The sequence below is a fragment of the Pholis gunnellus genome (assembly GCF_910591455.1).
Source record: "Pholis gunnellus genome assembly, chromosome: 1".
NCBI lineage: Eukaryota > Metazoa > Chordata > Actinopteri > Perciformes > Pholidae > Pholis > Pholis gunnellus.
Window position 1 is genome coordinate 28,550,184 of NC_136528.1, and position 17,986 is coordinate 28,568,169.

Sequence of the window (17,986 nt, forward strand, 5' to 3'; positions counted from 1 at the left end):
CTTGAACCTGCATTCTCTCTAATGGCCAGCAGGGGACGACTCCTCTGGTTGCAAAAATAACTCAGATTGTTTAGAATTCTTTGAGGAAATGAGCTGTAGTTAGCCTTCAGATAATTGGTTTGGGCCTTTGAGGATCTAGTAATAATTAAAGTGATCTAAAACATGAAGACATATACTAAATCTGGAGATACTGGTGGTGTTGCATGACAGTGGCAATGGTTCTAGATGTATCTCCTGTTCACTTTGATTCCCTTGACGTTACAGCAGCCCTTAAACTTGTTGTGAGTGAACAAGAGGTAGAAATGGAGTGCAGAAACTTGGTTTAGTTAAATGATTGCCAAAACAACACGTAATGTAAAAACATCTTTAATGAATTTTGGGATCAAATCTGCAGATGAGAACTGGAGATGAAGATATGAAAGAGTTTGGTTCGACACTCACATTTGTTCCTCATCGTGACTGTAGGAAAAGTGCTTGAATCTGGTACTGCAAACTGCTGTTTGGGTAACTGGTTCGGGGAAAAAAAACAAAGAACAAAAGCATAAGCGAGGAGTTCAAATCAATATTGGCTGCAGGACAGCAGAATACTACGGAATCTGTGGTGGAGTTACTTCAGGGAACTTTTACCTTCATCTTCACCTTGGCACAAACAGGCAGGCTGTCCCTGCAGCTCTTGTGGACGGAGGCATTACAGTCTGGAAAGAAAGAAGCATCAGAACGCTCAATGAATGCTATGAGCACGGTGGTGGGGGTGTCGAGGGTATGTGGAAAAGGTGGGGGCTAGAAATTCTGACTGGTTTTTCATAGCCGGCCAGGAAACTCCACCAGCCCACTAATGAAAGCCAGACTGGAGCAGAGCATGTGATGCAATTGAGGGGTAATACTGCACATGGCCGAAGGAGAGAAAAAAAGAACAAAAAGGGGGAGAGATCGGCTGAGGAATGACACACACACACACACACACACATTAACATTGCATGGGAAAATGTCAATTGTATAAACATTCCCAAATCACCAATTAGAAACAAAGGTCATCACGTCAGATCGCTGAAATAAGATCTTCTCTGTAATTTGATCCCCTTGAGTCAATGAAAGACTTTAATTCCCCAGTACCATACTTTCTTTTTAAATTCCATACTTTGAAACCATATCTTACGAGCTCATTTGGAAACAGAGATCGATCAAGAACAGAGGGAGGAACTACCACCTCTGGTTGTGTCAAAATCTAGCTTCAAAACTAGTTTCCACTAACTTTCATGTGTTGGTGTTTCCAACAGACCAAAGTGGTTTAACCTTCATCCTGCCAACATGTTCAACAATAGAGGACAACCGACTGAATGAACTACTGTAAGAAACAACCATCACAGCAACAAATATGAACTTATTTCTTCTTAAGCATTATTAGTCATGTGGCTAATGTCATCTCAAGGAAAAAAACAGCAAAGTTTTAGCAAAGTAAGAGTTGATTTACATATTGTACAAAACAAAAATAGACTGAACACTTGAGGAAGTGTGTGTGTCGGCTGCAACTGTGTCTGTCCCAATCAAAATGACTGACCGCGTGCTCCTATACCCCCCTTGATAGTGTGTGTTTGTTATTTTATCTATTAGAACAGCAGAGGCTGCAAGTTAGGTGCTAAGTCAACAAGAAAAGAAAGTAAGCAACCCTTTCAGGTTTACTTCCACCTATCACCTGAGAAGTGTATGCACTTGTGTTCCTGTAAAAGACATGTGTCTAAAAGTATCTGCCTAGTAGATTAAGTGATAAATATCTAATTATGACCCGCACGGTAAAACCAGCTTAAATTCCTGCCGTGTGTTTCTCCTCTTAAATGCTTTTATTGGGTATTTTACTGCTTTTTGTGGACGTCTTAACCAATTCCAGCTAATCTCAGACAAAGGATAACTGTCTGTTGAATGGACACCAGCCAGACATCTGCGAATACAAAACCTCCCGAAAACACCCTCAGAACCGTCTGTGGCTCCAACAATCCGAACCAGACCAACTGAATACAACAAGAGCTGTTTTTGCCCGTCTGAAGTATCTGAGGCAGATTGTGACCATTGAGAGGATCGCTGTGATCCATCGCAGAGCGGGTTTCTCCTTTTGAGGCCTTTTCTGTTTTTTAAGGGTTGAGCCAAAGGCTTGTGCAATAAACTACATCCTCTTTAGGGCTGCTGCTGCTGTTTCAGTGGAAAACAATGTCTGTACTGAAATCCAAACTGGGTGACATTAGAAGTAGCCCTCTAGAGAGGTTCACTTCTTCAAACAAGTCATGAAGCTGGCTCAGCCAAGTCAGAGTGATTCAGACTTTCAGTTTTGCTGTATTTGTGTTCAGATACTTTTAAAACTTTATTAACATCAGCAAAATAGGAAGCAAACCTAATTATGATCAATTAACAAAAATGTGTTCTGTTCCTGCAGCAGAGAGGCTTTTTAATCAACGATGTTGATGCAATGTCCTTTACACTTCACTTATCTGCAGACAGTTTACGGCTTTACTGACTAAGCTTTTACAGTAAATTGATGTGACCTGCCGCGTAGCACGATTCATGCTTGATGATGTATGTGCAGGGTGCACTGCACAGGGAGCTTTTTTTCCTCCTTACAGTATATTCAGTGTTGTGTGTTCTCAGCAGTGCAGAGAGCTTAGATCCTATGTTTCCAAATTCGAAAATGAATCTACAACCAGATAAATCCTTCTAATTATGGATCATAACCCTTTAGGGGCTTTAATTAGACTTAAAGCAGCAGGAGTCCTGATCCGTCATAGATGATGAAAGAACACAAACTGGGACGACAGAACACTGGAAAAAAAAAGAAACACACAGACAAAGGGACTTACGCGTGCACTGGAACGCCTCCTTGCCGTTGAAAGCCTTATTGCACTGGAAGCACTGGGCTGCCTGGCCCGAGCTGACTGATGTGAATAGATGACCGTTGATCGCCTTCTTGTCCTTCTCCTTGACCTCCTTGTCCTTCTCCCTTTTATCGCGGTCTTTTTCCTGCACAGGTGGAAGCATCGTGGTTTAGAAGACAACCACACCAGGAGAGGACAGTTATTACTTTACCTTTTATTCCAGCTGATTAGATGTTGAGAAAAAACAACAACAACAACAACAACAACAACAACAACAACAACAACAAAGACTGTGCTGAGTTACCTGTAGAGTGACAAACGACACTGACAGAATGTCTCACGTTTGGCCAGTTGCTCGTGTTAAATTCCAATCTGAATCCAGCAGAGCTACATTATTACCCTGATGTACGACACAGCAGGGGGGCTTTGCATATTAAGTGATGCATTATTTATGCTGACAACAAATTGTCTCATTAGGATACTATGTTAAATACAGTGTGTCTTTGTTTCAGGGAGTCTTTGCTTTTTTTAAATGAAAACAATTGTATGTTAAAAACCCATAATTTGATGTTTTTCAGAAGGATTACTAGTAGGGGTTTATAATATGGGAGATGATGCTAAGCAGTACATAGCGACTGTGATAAACAGTTACCAGCTACAGATATGTTTTTAATATAATAATACTCCATATTGTGTTGTTTACTCAGCTACTGTGAAGCTCTTATTCAAACCAGCAGGGAGGACTTTAGTGTGCTGAAATCCTGCGAGATGCGTGACTGCTGACGGAGACACGCTGTCTGGGAATCAAACCTTTGACCTTTCCATAACAGGGCGGTCTCCCTACTGCCGCCGCGCTAATGGACGAGGTCATCCTCGGCTTTTGGTCATCTCTGTATACTGAGCTGAATCACAATCCCCATAAAGCGATGGCGAGAAGAACAGAGCTCTTATTCTCTTGGACTTGCATCACAGAGCCTCCACCCAAACCCAGAGGAAATGGGGGGAAAAAATGAGTTTCCAGCTCGTTTTAACGGCCGGGCGCCGGGCCTCTCGGTTCGAGGGGACCACAAAGCTCCGACACACTGGAGCAGTTTTTTTTCTTCGAGACGGCGTACGGCTGACTGGAACACACACGCCTGCATGTTGTATTACAACACTGCGTTCATTGTCACTTCCTGCAACAGCTGTCTAACCGCAGTGAAACACATAGACAAACGTCTGAAGAACATTACGCACCACAGTAACTTTTCTAAGAATCTCTTTTTTAAAGCATGACACTTGATATCTTTTTTTTTAAAAAAAGAAAAAATTCAAAAACAGTTCAACTTATTGGAAAAACACAGCTAAGTTAAAGTTTTAAGCAAAGTTCTTTTGGTTGCAAGCGTTCACAACAGGAGAAGTGATGACTTCTAAACCACAGATTCAAACAAAAAGACGTGTGAGTGAAACATACTGTAACGGGCAATGACTTCACTGGAAAAAGACATCAGCTCCAGAAGGGAACACTTTCTTTTCACATGATACTGTGACAGCCTCTCTCACTACAATTTGGACTGGGGGGGAAAGAAAAAAGAAGAAAAGAAGAGCACTCTCTTAGCCTACCTCCAGCCAACCTTTCCATCTCCTTGAGAAGCCATGGCTCCCCGTGAATCTCCTGCATAACATCACTGGCTGCGGCTGAAGCTACTGGCAGCACTGAGGCTTCATCAGGGAAAGCTGCAATGAGGAAGTGACCGGCTCGCTACAGGAGGTGCTATTTCTGCAACGACCCTTACATCTGGTACAGACGCTACGTCAAAACGCCACTTACTACATCCCCCTTGCAGAACATTCACACTTTGGTTGTTGTACAGGAACTGTGTGAAGTGCAACACGTACCTAAATATTTTGGACATTCAGATATTTTTGAGGCATTTTTAAAATGGTAATTTATTAACGGATAATTTATTTTTGAATCACGAACTTAAAAAGCCTCATCCAGTAGAATTAAATGACGACATTTGAAGTTTTAATGTGGTGCGCGACAGGTCCCCGGTTTTCGGTTGTCACAGACATTAAACATAAAGCATTTCACAGATGCAATCCAATGACCGGGTGCCAATTTGAGCATCAAAGCTTCGCTAACAGTCTTGGAGTCTCCAAAAACCACGGCCAAGAATTTCGACCGTTGACAAGCTCTGGCGATGACCTCCTTCAGAGTCCTGTCCCTTTAAAAGCAAAGCGGGGACTGAGGTTAGAGATGAGATTATACAACCTCAGCCAGCCCCGTCTTCCTGTTTTACTTCCTGTTCACCCCTCTGTGTCTCTCTGCAAGGGCCGCACAATGACAGACTGCAAACAAAAGCTGAAGTTACTCTAAATAGTTTTTTTTTTTAAATATTGACTATTCTATTTGCAAACTTAAATAGTGGATGTCAAAATACAGTATGTCACACCTGCGATTTTGTGCTTTGCTTTTGTGTGACTTTGAGTTTCATGATTTCTGAGTTGCACGACTATGACTTCCAAGTGATGTAGAGAGGAGGAGGTGTTCTGTCTCTAAAAGTATTTTACCTATTTGTATCAGGATTTTCATTGCTCAAAATGAAATAAGAAATGTTCTCACTGGAAGAAGATCTTTGGCCGTTAAATAACTTGCTCAGCGCAGGAATAAAGAGATGACTTTGACCACATCTTTGACACCAGAGATTCACGTCTGGGACAAAGAAAATGTTGCGGGCTAAGATACAAAATGTTCTGGGAGGAATCTGAAAACAGACACCGACTTGCCCTGAAGCAACACACGGAAAAAACACCAACTGTTGGATTGGAGCTGTTCACAGGCCAGCAGAAGGAGATGCACAGCTCCCAGTGTGAGTGTGAGCGGCGTGAGGCTGAAAAGCAGCGTGCTGCTCAGTCATCCTCGCTTGAAGGAATACACGTTTAAAGAAGGAGGAGAAGCCTGTGAAGGGAGGCTGAACAGCAGAGTTGAACCACCATGTTCCCTCACCCTGGTCTTTTTGTACATCTTGTTCTTGAGGTAGCTGAAAGTCCGGCTGACTTTCGTCACGCTCTTTCCTTCGGTGTCGCTCCGCAGAGGGCCCGGCTCCTCCTCTGATATACTGTTACACACACACACACACACACACACACACACACACACACACACACACACACACACACACACACACACACACACACACACACACACACACACACACACACACACACACACACACACACACACACACACACATTATCCTCAAAGAGCTGCATTTACAAGGCGTACCTGTTAACACATTCCAAACATGGTTCTTCAAAGCACTGTAAAGCTTTAAAAGCCTTAGGAACTATTTTCTGGTAATGTGTATGTGCAGAGTTGGACTCACCTGTACGCTAGTGACCCAGAGGCGCTGGAAAACGACCTCATACCTAGAAGAAAAAACAGAGAGGAAGTCAGTGGTAGGACAAAGAATCAGGAGGTTCTCTTTGTTTGCTGGATTCGTCTCAGGTGGAAATTCTCCTTCCTCCCTCTATCTCTGTTTAGGGTTTGACCACGCTAACCGCTGGTGAATAAACTCACTGACCTCACGGTATGGCTCCCAAACCAATATGTCTACCGATATGTTGTTATTCTCTCAGCCTGGCTCAACCAGAGACGTTCACGTCTATTATCTTCTTCTGTTCTGTTTTAAACACGTGACTTCAGTGATTGTGTATTGGGCTCTAAGTGTTGACAAAACGCGGGTGACCCACAACTCATTACTGTTCCTGAACGCATCCTGTGACACACACACACACACACAGAGCACTGAGGCTGCTGCTGCCCTGTTAACCTGCTGCTCACACCACGCCAGAGGGTTGTTAGTTCCAGTCCTGGCTGCAGGGATTGGGCAGAGATTTATTGAATAATCCACACCACCCCCTGTCCCTCAGCAGCTACCTTTAATGTCCTTGAGCAAGGTATTTAAAATGTAAGCTACTTCGTTGGAAACTGAGAGAAAGCCAGAAAACAAATGAACTCTGGCACGGATGAAGGGAGCCAGCGCTGAGGCCAGGAGCTGAAGCTGAAGTGCTGCCTTTTGATCCAGGGCCATTAATGGCTGCTAGACACTGGCTCCACATTTTCTTTTAAACCATGAACTCTCAAAATACAAAATCTTTTTCTTTTCCCGCAAGAAATGATGGCCCCAATATCTGATCAAATTGAGTTTTGTCTGTGCCTTACATCACACAAAGCTATGATGGTTGTAGCTAGCTTGTTTTACCCAAACAGCACCCAGGCTCCTCTATCTGTCAAACGTGGATTTCCGGACTGATTTCTTATCTGATAGCACATAGAATCACCGCACATTAATTACTGACACATCGTCATGAAAATCGACTCAACGGCCACGGCTATCGTCGGCCCGGAGGCATAAATAATGCAATTAAAGCATATTCCGCACACACAGTCTTTGCTAAGTAATCACCACAGAGTCTCTACTTATCTGCTGTGAGTTCAACGTAGGCGTGCATCTCTTCTAGGGGACCAACATTGCTTCCTTCCTGACAATCATTTCTCCCCCAATATTCTGAAGAGCATGCAAGTATGCAAAGCATTGCTTGCATGCTCTGCATCAGAAAAGTCAAACATAAAGCAGGATGATGAGGGCAAAGTTTTGTCCTGAAGGAGACAGAGAACACTAATGGGAAAACCTCACAGATAAGAAAAAGGGAAGGCTCGGTGTCTTTTAACTAAAGTTGACAGGCACACATTTATCTGGAGGGCACTTCACCTGCAGTGTTTGTGATTACTACTTGTCCTCTTTCTCTGGTGATTGCGTTTCGTTCTTTACAAAGAGACAAAACAAGGACTAATCTAAGTAAAGATCAGCTAAATCCTGGGCCGATTTCAACAACAGGTATTATTATTTTTATTCTAATTGCATATTCACACTGCAAACGGCCTAATGGCAACAGTAAGTAGTAGGTTCCTCCTTCCTTTGGGGCCCTTTTAAGTTGCGCTGAGGGTTAAGTGCATTTCTTTGTAACTGCATCTTGTAATTAAGTATTATAAATGAGTTTTTTGTGTGATCAGACCTTGTCTACACCAATTAAATGCTTTCAGAAAGCTTTTTGACGACCTGAGAGAGGGGACAAAAAGATCTCAGTGTACTAAGATTGTTGATGTATTCCTTGATCAAAACACAACTTGTTGTTGTAATGGCACTCTTGACTCTGGGTTAGAGTCCTTTGAGGGAGATCCAGGGCTCTAACAGCAACAACTACTGTTTCTGACATCACAGCTACTTTCTAGTGCAGCTAAGTTTACAGCGCATTACTTACTCAAGTTATCCTCATCATCGCTAGATGAGGAGTCCCCATAAAGGTACTGAGACTTAGATTTGGTGAGGATGGGGGAAAGGCTGAAAGAGAAGGAAATTCGCCTCTTACGTCTTAGGTGTCCCACTGCTGGGGGGGGGGGCAGGAAGGAAAGAACCACAGCAGGAACTTATTAACAATTTATGAATTAAAACTCCATAATTACAGAGGATGGGGGATAGGAGGTAGTAATGTCAAGATAAAGAGAAACTGCAGGAATGAGTCCTAAAACCCAGAAATGAGTCAGCATGTTCCCTCGTCTTTAAGTCATTGGGGTTTTTGGTTAGCTGCCAGAAATAAGGTCTGTGGTTAACACAGAAAAATAGATTTTAACATTTTATTCTATGACATAAATTACGCTTTTAGAATTTTGAAGCTCTTACGTGTCTTAAAAAAGAGGATTGCTAACAAGTGGCTAAATGAGACTACAAAACGTCATCAGGTCAGCAGTTAGCTCAGAGGTGGTGACGGTTTGTTTATAGCTTAACGTTAGCTTTCTACTGCTGGTGACTGCATTTGCGCTTCAGAAATCATAAAAGTGGTGTTCATTTGTGGAGATTATCTTGCTGAACAAAATATTGTTAGAATCATAAACTCTGCAACGGAGATTATCTTCTGCAATAATCTAAAATCCAATGCAAAAATGTCGAGGGAACCAGTGCGATGCTAGCTTTTGGGTTGAACAACAGAAATACGTCATCCCTGCAGCGCTCACAGAGGTGCTTCCACTTAGTCTGACTAATTGGAGCTCGGCTCAGTTTGAAGGTGGGAGGAGCTGTGCCACAGTTGCATCACCAATAAGAATGATAAAGGTGTAACCTCTCCCACCCGAACAGGTGCAACAAAAGCTGCGTAGGCGGGAACATGGGTGTGTCGGGCGTTCAAATAATTGAGACAATGGCTCTGTATTTAACTACCTTTTAATTGTGTTTATCCAGCAAACTCCTGAACTTCCTCTCCTCGCCTACCTTGATGATTTCCATCTACTCATCTAGCTTTTTCTCCGTCATTGATTCAAGAATGAAAACATGATGAAATCTACATTTTGTGTTATTTTTCATATTTCTCATTTCACCATAAAAAAAGCTGTGCTCCTTCTGCACACTGGGCCTTCTGCACTTAGAAATACAAGCATATGAGGTTCACTTTGAAATCCAGACTCTTAGATATTCACCACTTTATTGACTCATTTAGCATGCCCCACTTTTAATATATCATGAGTTAATGCAGTAGAATAGAACGGGGATTTCTTGGTAAAGAGGTGGAAGTACTGGCCGTTATCTGGATCTGTAATCGTGATGTGATCGCTGAGGGTAAAAAACAGATAAGCAGCCTCACGACTTGTCACTCACCATCAATGTCTCTCTGGCTGATGGCGAGCATGGATACAGACTTGGTGAGGGGCAGGGTCATGGGAGGACAGCTGTTTCGCAGAGGCCGATACCGCCTTGATTTCTGAGGCGAGAGACACAAGCTTGAGTGAAACACAGTGCATGACGATGTAAATAAGAGACATAATAACAAAGAACACTAAACCAGGCAGAGATAACGTCACTGAACTGGAAACAGGAACGATAAGCTAAAAGGGGGAACCACACAAATGGTTTGCGAAGTTGTGTTCACAATTTGTTTTAAATTCAGCAATGAGAGCGAGGAGACGGCCCCCGAGGAAAGCAATGTTCATTAATTCTCGCTAATCCCCAAACTGCCAAAGTTTCCCAGTCTGTTTATGTGCAAGCTTTTTGCAAATTTTTCCTCTCATGTGTAGTAGCCTGAGGATGTTTTTGAGGATCCCTTTGGGGCTGACTGCGTGACAGTATGAAGATGACATCTAAAGGACAAACGTGATGAAGTGTGTGTGTGTGTGTGTGTGTGTGTGTGTGTGTGTGTGTGTGTGTGTGTGTGTGTGTTAGCTGACCAGGTCATGCAGTCTGCCATGCTGCCCCAGCTCCTCCCGCTCCTCTGTCAGAGACACCAGGGAGCCCCTGTCATCTCTGTCATGCCGGGGCATCCTTGAAGGCTCCAGGATTCGGGGCCCCTGAGCGGTGGGGCTCCTCGGCTCTTCCTGGGCCCCGCTGAGGCCCTCCAGGCTGTAGCTGTATGGACAAAAGAGAAAGCGGAGGTGACCTCAGAGAAAGAGGGACGACTGTACCGTACACACGCATATTTCGCTAGTCTCGCTTTTCTGATTACGCTCAGCTACTGCCGCAACAAACACACACGGATGTGCACACATGCACCTGTTGACAGACACACGCAGAGCCGGTCCTGCACAGTGTTTAGCCCGCTGAGTTATCACCGGGCCCCGGAGACGATTTACAGCCGAAGCGGCGGGAAAATGTCTCCCGACATCGGCGTCGGCATAGAGAGCTCTGCAGTTGGGATTTACAAACCCAATTACATCGATCTACGAGTGGAAATGAGAGGCCTTGAAACGAATCCAATACAATGATTATGGAGAGGAAAACTACAGCTACATTTCAGGTTGAGCTATATGCGACTGTACACGGCTCTATCCGCTTCAGGACCGACTCTGTGATGGTTAAGGCTCCAGCGGTAAATCTCTTTTCTTGGGTCTGTGAGGCACTCCATTATCCAGCTAATCATCAGTCCAACACATTCAGACATCTCTAACCTAAACTGGACCAAAAGAATCATGACTCAGTGATTATCGGCTGCACTCACCTAATCTTCAGGGCTGTGAAAGTAAATGACTATATTATACTACATATCCTGCCAGTATCATCACACACTAACCTACAGAGCCGCGAGGTCCTCGGTACTGGAACATGAATAAGAGCAGCAGCTTCTGCAGCTCTCCGCTGTAGGAAGCTACTGACTGGGCAGGGCATTTAAACACTCACAAAACCACATGCACACACGCCCACAAAAAACGGCAAATGCAAATAGAGCAGCATGTAAACACACCCTATTCAAAGAAGGGCATGTGGGATAAAAAATAAATAAAAAGAAAGGTAACACTCGCACACAAACACACTGTACCTGAGGGAACTAACTACTGCCACGCCGTGGCTGTGGGGGGCATCAGGAGGGCACCGGTTGAGGTGTGAGTGTGAGGTGGAGGGGTTAGTTAGGATAATCAAGAGGAGTGATGGGAAACAAGTATGGCAGATGATGTTTTGGGACCGACGTGAACTACTGCTCCAAGTATGACTTCACATTGGCAAGTATAAACACTGTAAAAAGGAATCACGTTTATTTCCTGCGGCAGCGTTGTGGTAACATATTTAGCAGACGGGAAATAAACTTGAACCTAAGCCGTTTCCCAGAACTGCAATACTGTCAGCCTAGTTACTATTAACGCTATTGAAACCACTGCAGTGGCAGCCACTGCTTTCTCCGGTGTGGAAGATGTGGACCGAAGGTTAAAGCGGTGGTGTCTGACCATAAGAGCCTGTCTAAATTACAGCCTTACAGATACAGAGGTGGCGGGTTGACATTATTGGCTATTATCAACTAATCAAAGATATAGCTGTATCTGCATATACACAAGACTTTGCAACAAATAAATGCAACGATACAGAATGTTTTAGGCCATTTAGAAACTGTCTCTCCACCACAGAGCACTGACAATAATATCACAGGAATGACTTAATGGCCTTAATGTCCATCTACTGCTCTACTCCCTCCCATTGGCTCATTATAGAACCACTGGCATAGATTACAGTGACAACATCAATGCCGTTTATACTATAATAGTCCTACTGGTCTCGAACTTCAGTAAAGTCCTGCCAGAAACTCCTGAAACCTATCAAGCTTTTCTTCCCCCATCATTACTCAAGAGCAATGTCTTTCAATTACAGCGCATTTCAATTTGTATCACTTCATTGGTCGAAACGTCCCCCGGCATTCTATTGGTTGTGGAATGGTGACGAAAAATCCATGCGCAGAGGAGGACTCTAAGTGCAGACGTTTCAGAAGCAGTGCGAGAACAGGGTTTTTGAGGGGAAGCATTACATAATCTGAACGTGAAATCAATGAGTCATGCTCTCAAATATCTCCTGAATATATAGACAGGAAGGGGAAAAAAAGCTCCGCAGAAACCCTAAAGTCCCATCCCAACAATCTGCATTACACTCATGGCCTCTATCATCAACCCTAACTGAAGACGCCTCTACAGCCTCCATGGTAAGTCCAGGATGAGGGTTTTTAATCTACACTCGGGATCATAAAATGATCACTTGATGGTGAACGATGTGCAATTCTTCACATCTGACTCCTCCTGCCTCAATGGCAACAAAGCCATTCTGCACAAAACAAGTACAACTCCTATTTTTACTGCTGTGGCCTACAGGAACTTATTCAACACAAAAAAAAAACATGTTCTCAATCCCTCACCAGTACAGCCCTCTGAGCCTCCAGACCTAAACTCCCCTCTTTCTGTGTAGCTGCGTGTTACTACCACTGCGACACAAAACACCAGTCTGTCTCAACCTCCTATCTGCTACAGCATTTCTTGCACATTCCGACGGGTGAAAAGAAAGCAAAATTGTTCAGCTCAGTTGCCTGCGGCGATGGAGCACAATGCAGCAGTAGTTCAGCCGGCATACATTAAAAAAAGTGGGGGCGATCCTACATAAATTTGTCAATGCGTGTCACCTAGAAACAAGTCAATCTTAACATCACATGAGCTGACGAATGGGATTTATTAGTACCTTCTCCTGTGAAAGGTCGGCTTCCTCTCGCCAGGGCTACGGACGGAGCTGGAGGTGATGGATGAGAAAGAGAGACGGGGGAGTGGTGCATCATGGGTGAGATGGCGGGATGGCAGGTCAAAAAGAACATAATGAATGGATGAATGAACTACTTGCTGATGGAACCGTCATCTTTTTAGTAGGTTGGATATCTATGGGCGCTATCGTGTGTGTATAAAAGTCTGAGGCACAGGCCACCATGTTGGAGGAGTGAGGCATTTCTTTAGAATAAATGACCTCAAAGGAATACTAATAATATCTGTCCATGAAATATGACCAGGATAGGGTTAGCTTAGCTTAGCACAAAAACTGGAAACACAAAGGGGAAACAGCGAATCTGGCTCTGTCCTTAAGCTACAAAAATCTACCCAACAGCACATCTAAAGGTCGCTCATAAAAGGAAATAAAGTTTAAAACGGACACATAGCTGTTTTACGGGGGGGTTTATGTGCCAAACTATTCCTTGGCCGGGAGCAAGCGGCCAAGAAACATAACCCCATTAAAAACCCCAGTAAAAAAAAACATAAATAAAAGAATTGTCATTTTTACACTTTTTGTACGACTTCACGAGAAACAACAAGCTAGAACATATTTTCTAGTGAGCTTTTGAGGTGCTAGTAGGTAGATTTTCTGATCTTTACATACCCCAGATAGCTGTTTCCCTGTGTTTCCACTCCTTATGCTAACGTAAGCTGTTAGCTGTTGCTTCATATTTATCATACAGACACCATTGGCAAGTATTTCCAAAATGTCAAACTATTCCTTTACAATGTGACTAAAAGGGTAGAAGTGGGAAAATCAAGCAGGAAGTGGTTCTAACATGTGTTACTTTAACTAATTGCTGAGTTACGGTGTATTTTTAGAGTCACAGAAATGTCAGTACAGACCTTGTGCAGCATGCACGTTTAGCCGCAGTAAGAGCCTTTCTCTAACAGTTAACATGCCTAACAATGTGCTCCAGGTACCCCGTGCTTATCTATAAAGGACACCTGCAGTTTAAAAAAATACGGTTCTTTCTGTCATTAGTTACACCGTAAAGAAAGAATACAGAACGCTTGGTGGTAGCGGCTGCTTTGTGCCCAGCCTGGGTATTGTAAAAATAGCAACTGATAAAATTCTAAAGCAGTTGTTCTCACTGTTTTCACTCCAACATCGCGGCACAGGCCTTTTATAGCCTGGCGACTACTCTGTCTGTACACAGCCCATGACAGGCTGCCGCTCTAGCACCGAAGACAGAAAGGTCCCGATGTTAATGAGTTCTCGACAAGTGTTCTTCGAGTGTGAAGTCGTATGTGTCAAGGGTTTACATCTGTACATGTTGCTGCGAGTGTGTGTGTGTCTCTGAGTCTTTGTGTATATGCATCTTGCGTGCCCACAACACCAGACAAATGGCAACACAGCTGCTCACAGCAGGAGGAGGAAACACTCAACATGGCACTAGAGGGAGTGACACCGACCAGCCCTTATGACACTGACATGTGCACACATCAGGTCTACTGACATCTACTGGTTAACACCAGGCTAATACCGGCAGACCGTGTTCGAGGACAAGGGAGTAACATTCCTGTCTCGACATCAGTTCAACTCCAGGTTGAAGAATCAAATGTAATCGGGCCCGCTTTCCCCGTCTCACCTCCTCTGGTTCATGTCTGCGTCTCCTCCGTTGTTCTTTCCGGGACCCCAGCTGTGGCGGCGAAGGGGCGACAGGGAGCGGATGCTGTTCCGGAGGATACTGGAGCGCCGCGGCACCTCCGTCACTCTGTCTTTGGCTTCTTCTTCAGCTTCCCCAGCTCCTCCAACACCACCACCACCACTGTCCAGTCCTGCAGCGATCGGAGCCCGAGCCTCCTCTGGGCTCCAGCTGCATTCCAGGCCCTGGCTGCCCTCGGGACTGGAGCTGGACGGGCCGACGCTGGCGGCGTCGTCTGTGGACGAACAGGAGACGGAGACCTCGCTGGCGCTGTCTCCTCCGGTCACTGGTTCATCGTTCTGCAGGCATTCAAGAAATATCAAAATACATATTATTATCATTGAAAAGCTTAATTGCCCAGCATCATGTGCTGACGGGGAACTGCCAAAGTAAAAGAAGCATCACCTGAGACACAGGAATTAATTCATCAAATTAGAAAATGAGCGAACTAAATGAAACATTGATTGATTTATTATTTCAGGAAGCGGACGCGTGTAAAAGTAGCTGCTTTCACTTCACTTCCACATATAAGAGCACTCCGATCGGCAGCGCTCAGAGCCACACAGGAAGTGGAACCCTTAACCCTGAAACACGGGGACTTTTTTGTCATCTAGCTACAGTAACTGAGGAACAAAATAAAAGACATCGAGCTGATTTCACTATTTTACCAGCCGCATAGATGAAGAACATCATGTGGACAGAACCAAACAGAATAGAATGCTTTATAATGGAATGCATAGAATAGAACAGAACAGAAAATAGTAGAGCAGAACAGAACCAACAAGACAGAATGAAATGGGATGGAATGCACAGAACTGACTAGAATAGAACACAATAGAAGTGAAAAGAATAGAATAGAAAATCATTTTAAAAATAGGATAGAATGAAACAGAACAGAAAGGGGTGAAATATAACAAATAGAATGCAGTGGCACAGAACAGAATAAAACAGATCTGAACACGAAGGAATATAGCAGAATAGAACAGAATACAATAGAACAGAACAGAATGGAATATAGTAGAATAGAACAGAATACAATAGAACAGAACAGAATGGAATATAGTAGAATAGAACAGAATACAATAGAACAGAACAGAATGGAATATAGCAGAATAGAACAGAATACAATAGAACAGAACAGAATGGAATATAGTAGAATAGAACAGAGTGGAACAGAATAGAGCAGCATAAAATACGGTAGAACAGCAATTAGCGAGCAGGTCACTTTGTATATCTATCAGCATGTCTTCACTGAAGCATGTGATACACTGAGAAAAAGCTGGAGAGCTCGTTACTCCACAGGAATGGAGTGTAATGAGAACCAAATGGCAAAGCTTAGGGATAATGAGCCAGAGCCACTTTATAGCAACACTGACATTAAAACAAACACCAATAAATGACGGAAACCTTGTGAAAACATACCTTCCACAGGGAGAATATGTATATATATATATATAAATATATATATTTATTTATGTATTTTTCTTCTTAGGTAAGACAATTAACTATGTGACTGTAATATAAGAAATGGCGTGAAAAGAAATGGTATACTCTTATAACTCTTCGGCCTGGGTCTGATGGGAAAGAGCTCCTGCGTGAAAACACACACACACACACACACACACACACACACACACACACACACACACACACACACACACACAGGTATGGGATGGTCCATTTAAGAGCTAATTTGTAGGTGTGAGCTTTAACTGGGCCTATTGTGCTGCCAGCTGCAGCGAGCGAGCAGAGCATAGAGCCGCTTCTGTTGGAGAGCTGGGAATGAAAGATCCGCTTCATGCTGGGGACACGACTTCCTGTGGGAGCGAGAGGGCGTGTGTGTGTGTGTGTGTGTGTGTGTGTGTGTGTGTGTGTGTGTGTGTGTGTGTGTGTGTGTGTGTGTGACTGTGTGTACATTCAGGGGCATGTGACTGCAGCGTATAATTGTGAGTCACATGTCTCACAGCTCTAGAGTTTAAAAAAAAGATTCAAACTTTATTTCATGTTTTAGGCTCATAGATGATGCTCGTATCCTTACAGTTTGTGAGCATGGAAAAGATACGCTGTCTTGCTCAAGGGCACGTGGACGTGACGGATGCTCAGCTGACATGTTACCGGGATCGATAGAGATCCTTAGGGTTGTGAAACAGGCATTGTGTCTTGCAAAAGTAAGAGAATTTCCCTTCAGAGTGCAGAGAGGACATTAATCCTCTCTCACTGAAGCTGGATTAAGCTGCTGAGGTCCTAACCCTCAGCATCAAACTACCAGGCAGCCGATGTTCTCTGCGCTGATTTACCCCCCCCCCCCCCCCCCCCCCCCGCATTGTTGTCTACAACAAAAGGGACATTCGGTTCACATTACCATCAGCATGTTTCAGAAAAACTGAGATACACAAGTATTTCAACGTGAACCAAAGGGCCGCATGGCTTCAAACAGACTTTCAACGGCAGTCGAGTGACAGCAGGGACCACGGCGTGCACTTCCCCAGTAGCGGTGTAGAGCTGCCGGCTTATAAAAAAAGATGCGTAGTAGATGTTTGGCATCTCAGCCTCGGGGCGCTGATGGATGAAAAGCCAAGCGCAGACGGACAAAACAGCTACATATAATCCCCATAGGGCTAGTTGGAGGGGCTGTTCAGTGTGGGCGAACTCCAGGATTTGATAAAAGTTATTGAACCCTGTATTCACGAGCCGGCTAAATCATAGTTCATCGACTCTTATTTTAACATTTATTTATTGATTGGTTAGCAGCCGGTTAACACGCATACAGAAACACAAATAAGAGAGTTTTTCGTTGATTTCTTTTGTTCTAGCTCATTTATGCACCCCAAAAATTCCCACCTGAAACAGGGATTTAAACAACCCCTCAACAAACATTGTTATAATTTCATTGCATTGTGGATTAAGGGATTTTCACCGCTGGTATAGGCGATAGAACCAGCAAACCTCCAGTCGTGGTCTAGTTTGTCCGTCCTGGAGGTGAAGCTTTCCTACCGAACCCCCCAGATACAAACAGAAAAACGGCGAGTCTGACCTTTCTGAAGACGCTGTCATATCCTGGCTCTGCGTTCAGGAGGCTGTCTAGGTCGCTTCCAGAGTCTCTGTTAGCTGCGGAGGGACAGCTGGTGGCACTGCTGGTTCTGCTGGGCAAACTGTGGAACGCTGGAGGCCGTGAGGGTCCTGGAAGACATAACAACGGTGCGTTAACACTGAAGTACATCTTCATCTTAAAACGGTTTAACTAATGGAAACATGAAGGTACCAGGAGAAATCTTGACATTTTAGAAATCTGGAAATTCTCTCAACGAGAGCGTTTCAGCTGTGAAATAATGTGTTTTCATTCCCTCCTCTGAGACATAAGCAGGTCTGTTAGACAT

The 17,986-nt window shown here is 43.9% G+C and overlaps 1 protein-coding gene across 1 annotated transcript in view; it reads right to left on the reverse strand.

The window, feature by feature from the left end:
• akap13 (A-kinase anchoring protein 13) overlaps positions 1–17,986 on the reverse strand; it is a gene marked incomplete at its 5' end in the record, with an annotated part of 79,714 nt that overhangs the window by 22,707 nt on the left and 39,021 nt on the right. The window contains 10 exon segments of the mRNA XM_079186457.1: positions 442–508; positions 628–695; positions 2,847–3,006; positions 5,851–5,962; positions 6,230–6,272; positions 9,557–9,659; positions 10,123–10,300; positions 12,881–12,928; positions 14,553–14,908; positions 17,644–17,789. Of these exon segments, the coding sequence (XP_079042583.1) occupies positions 442–508; positions 628–695; positions 2,847–3,006; positions 5,851–5,962; positions 6,230–6,272; positions 9,557–9,659; positions 10,123–10,300; positions 12,881–12,928; positions 14,553–14,908; positions 17,644–17,789 (1,281 nt within the window).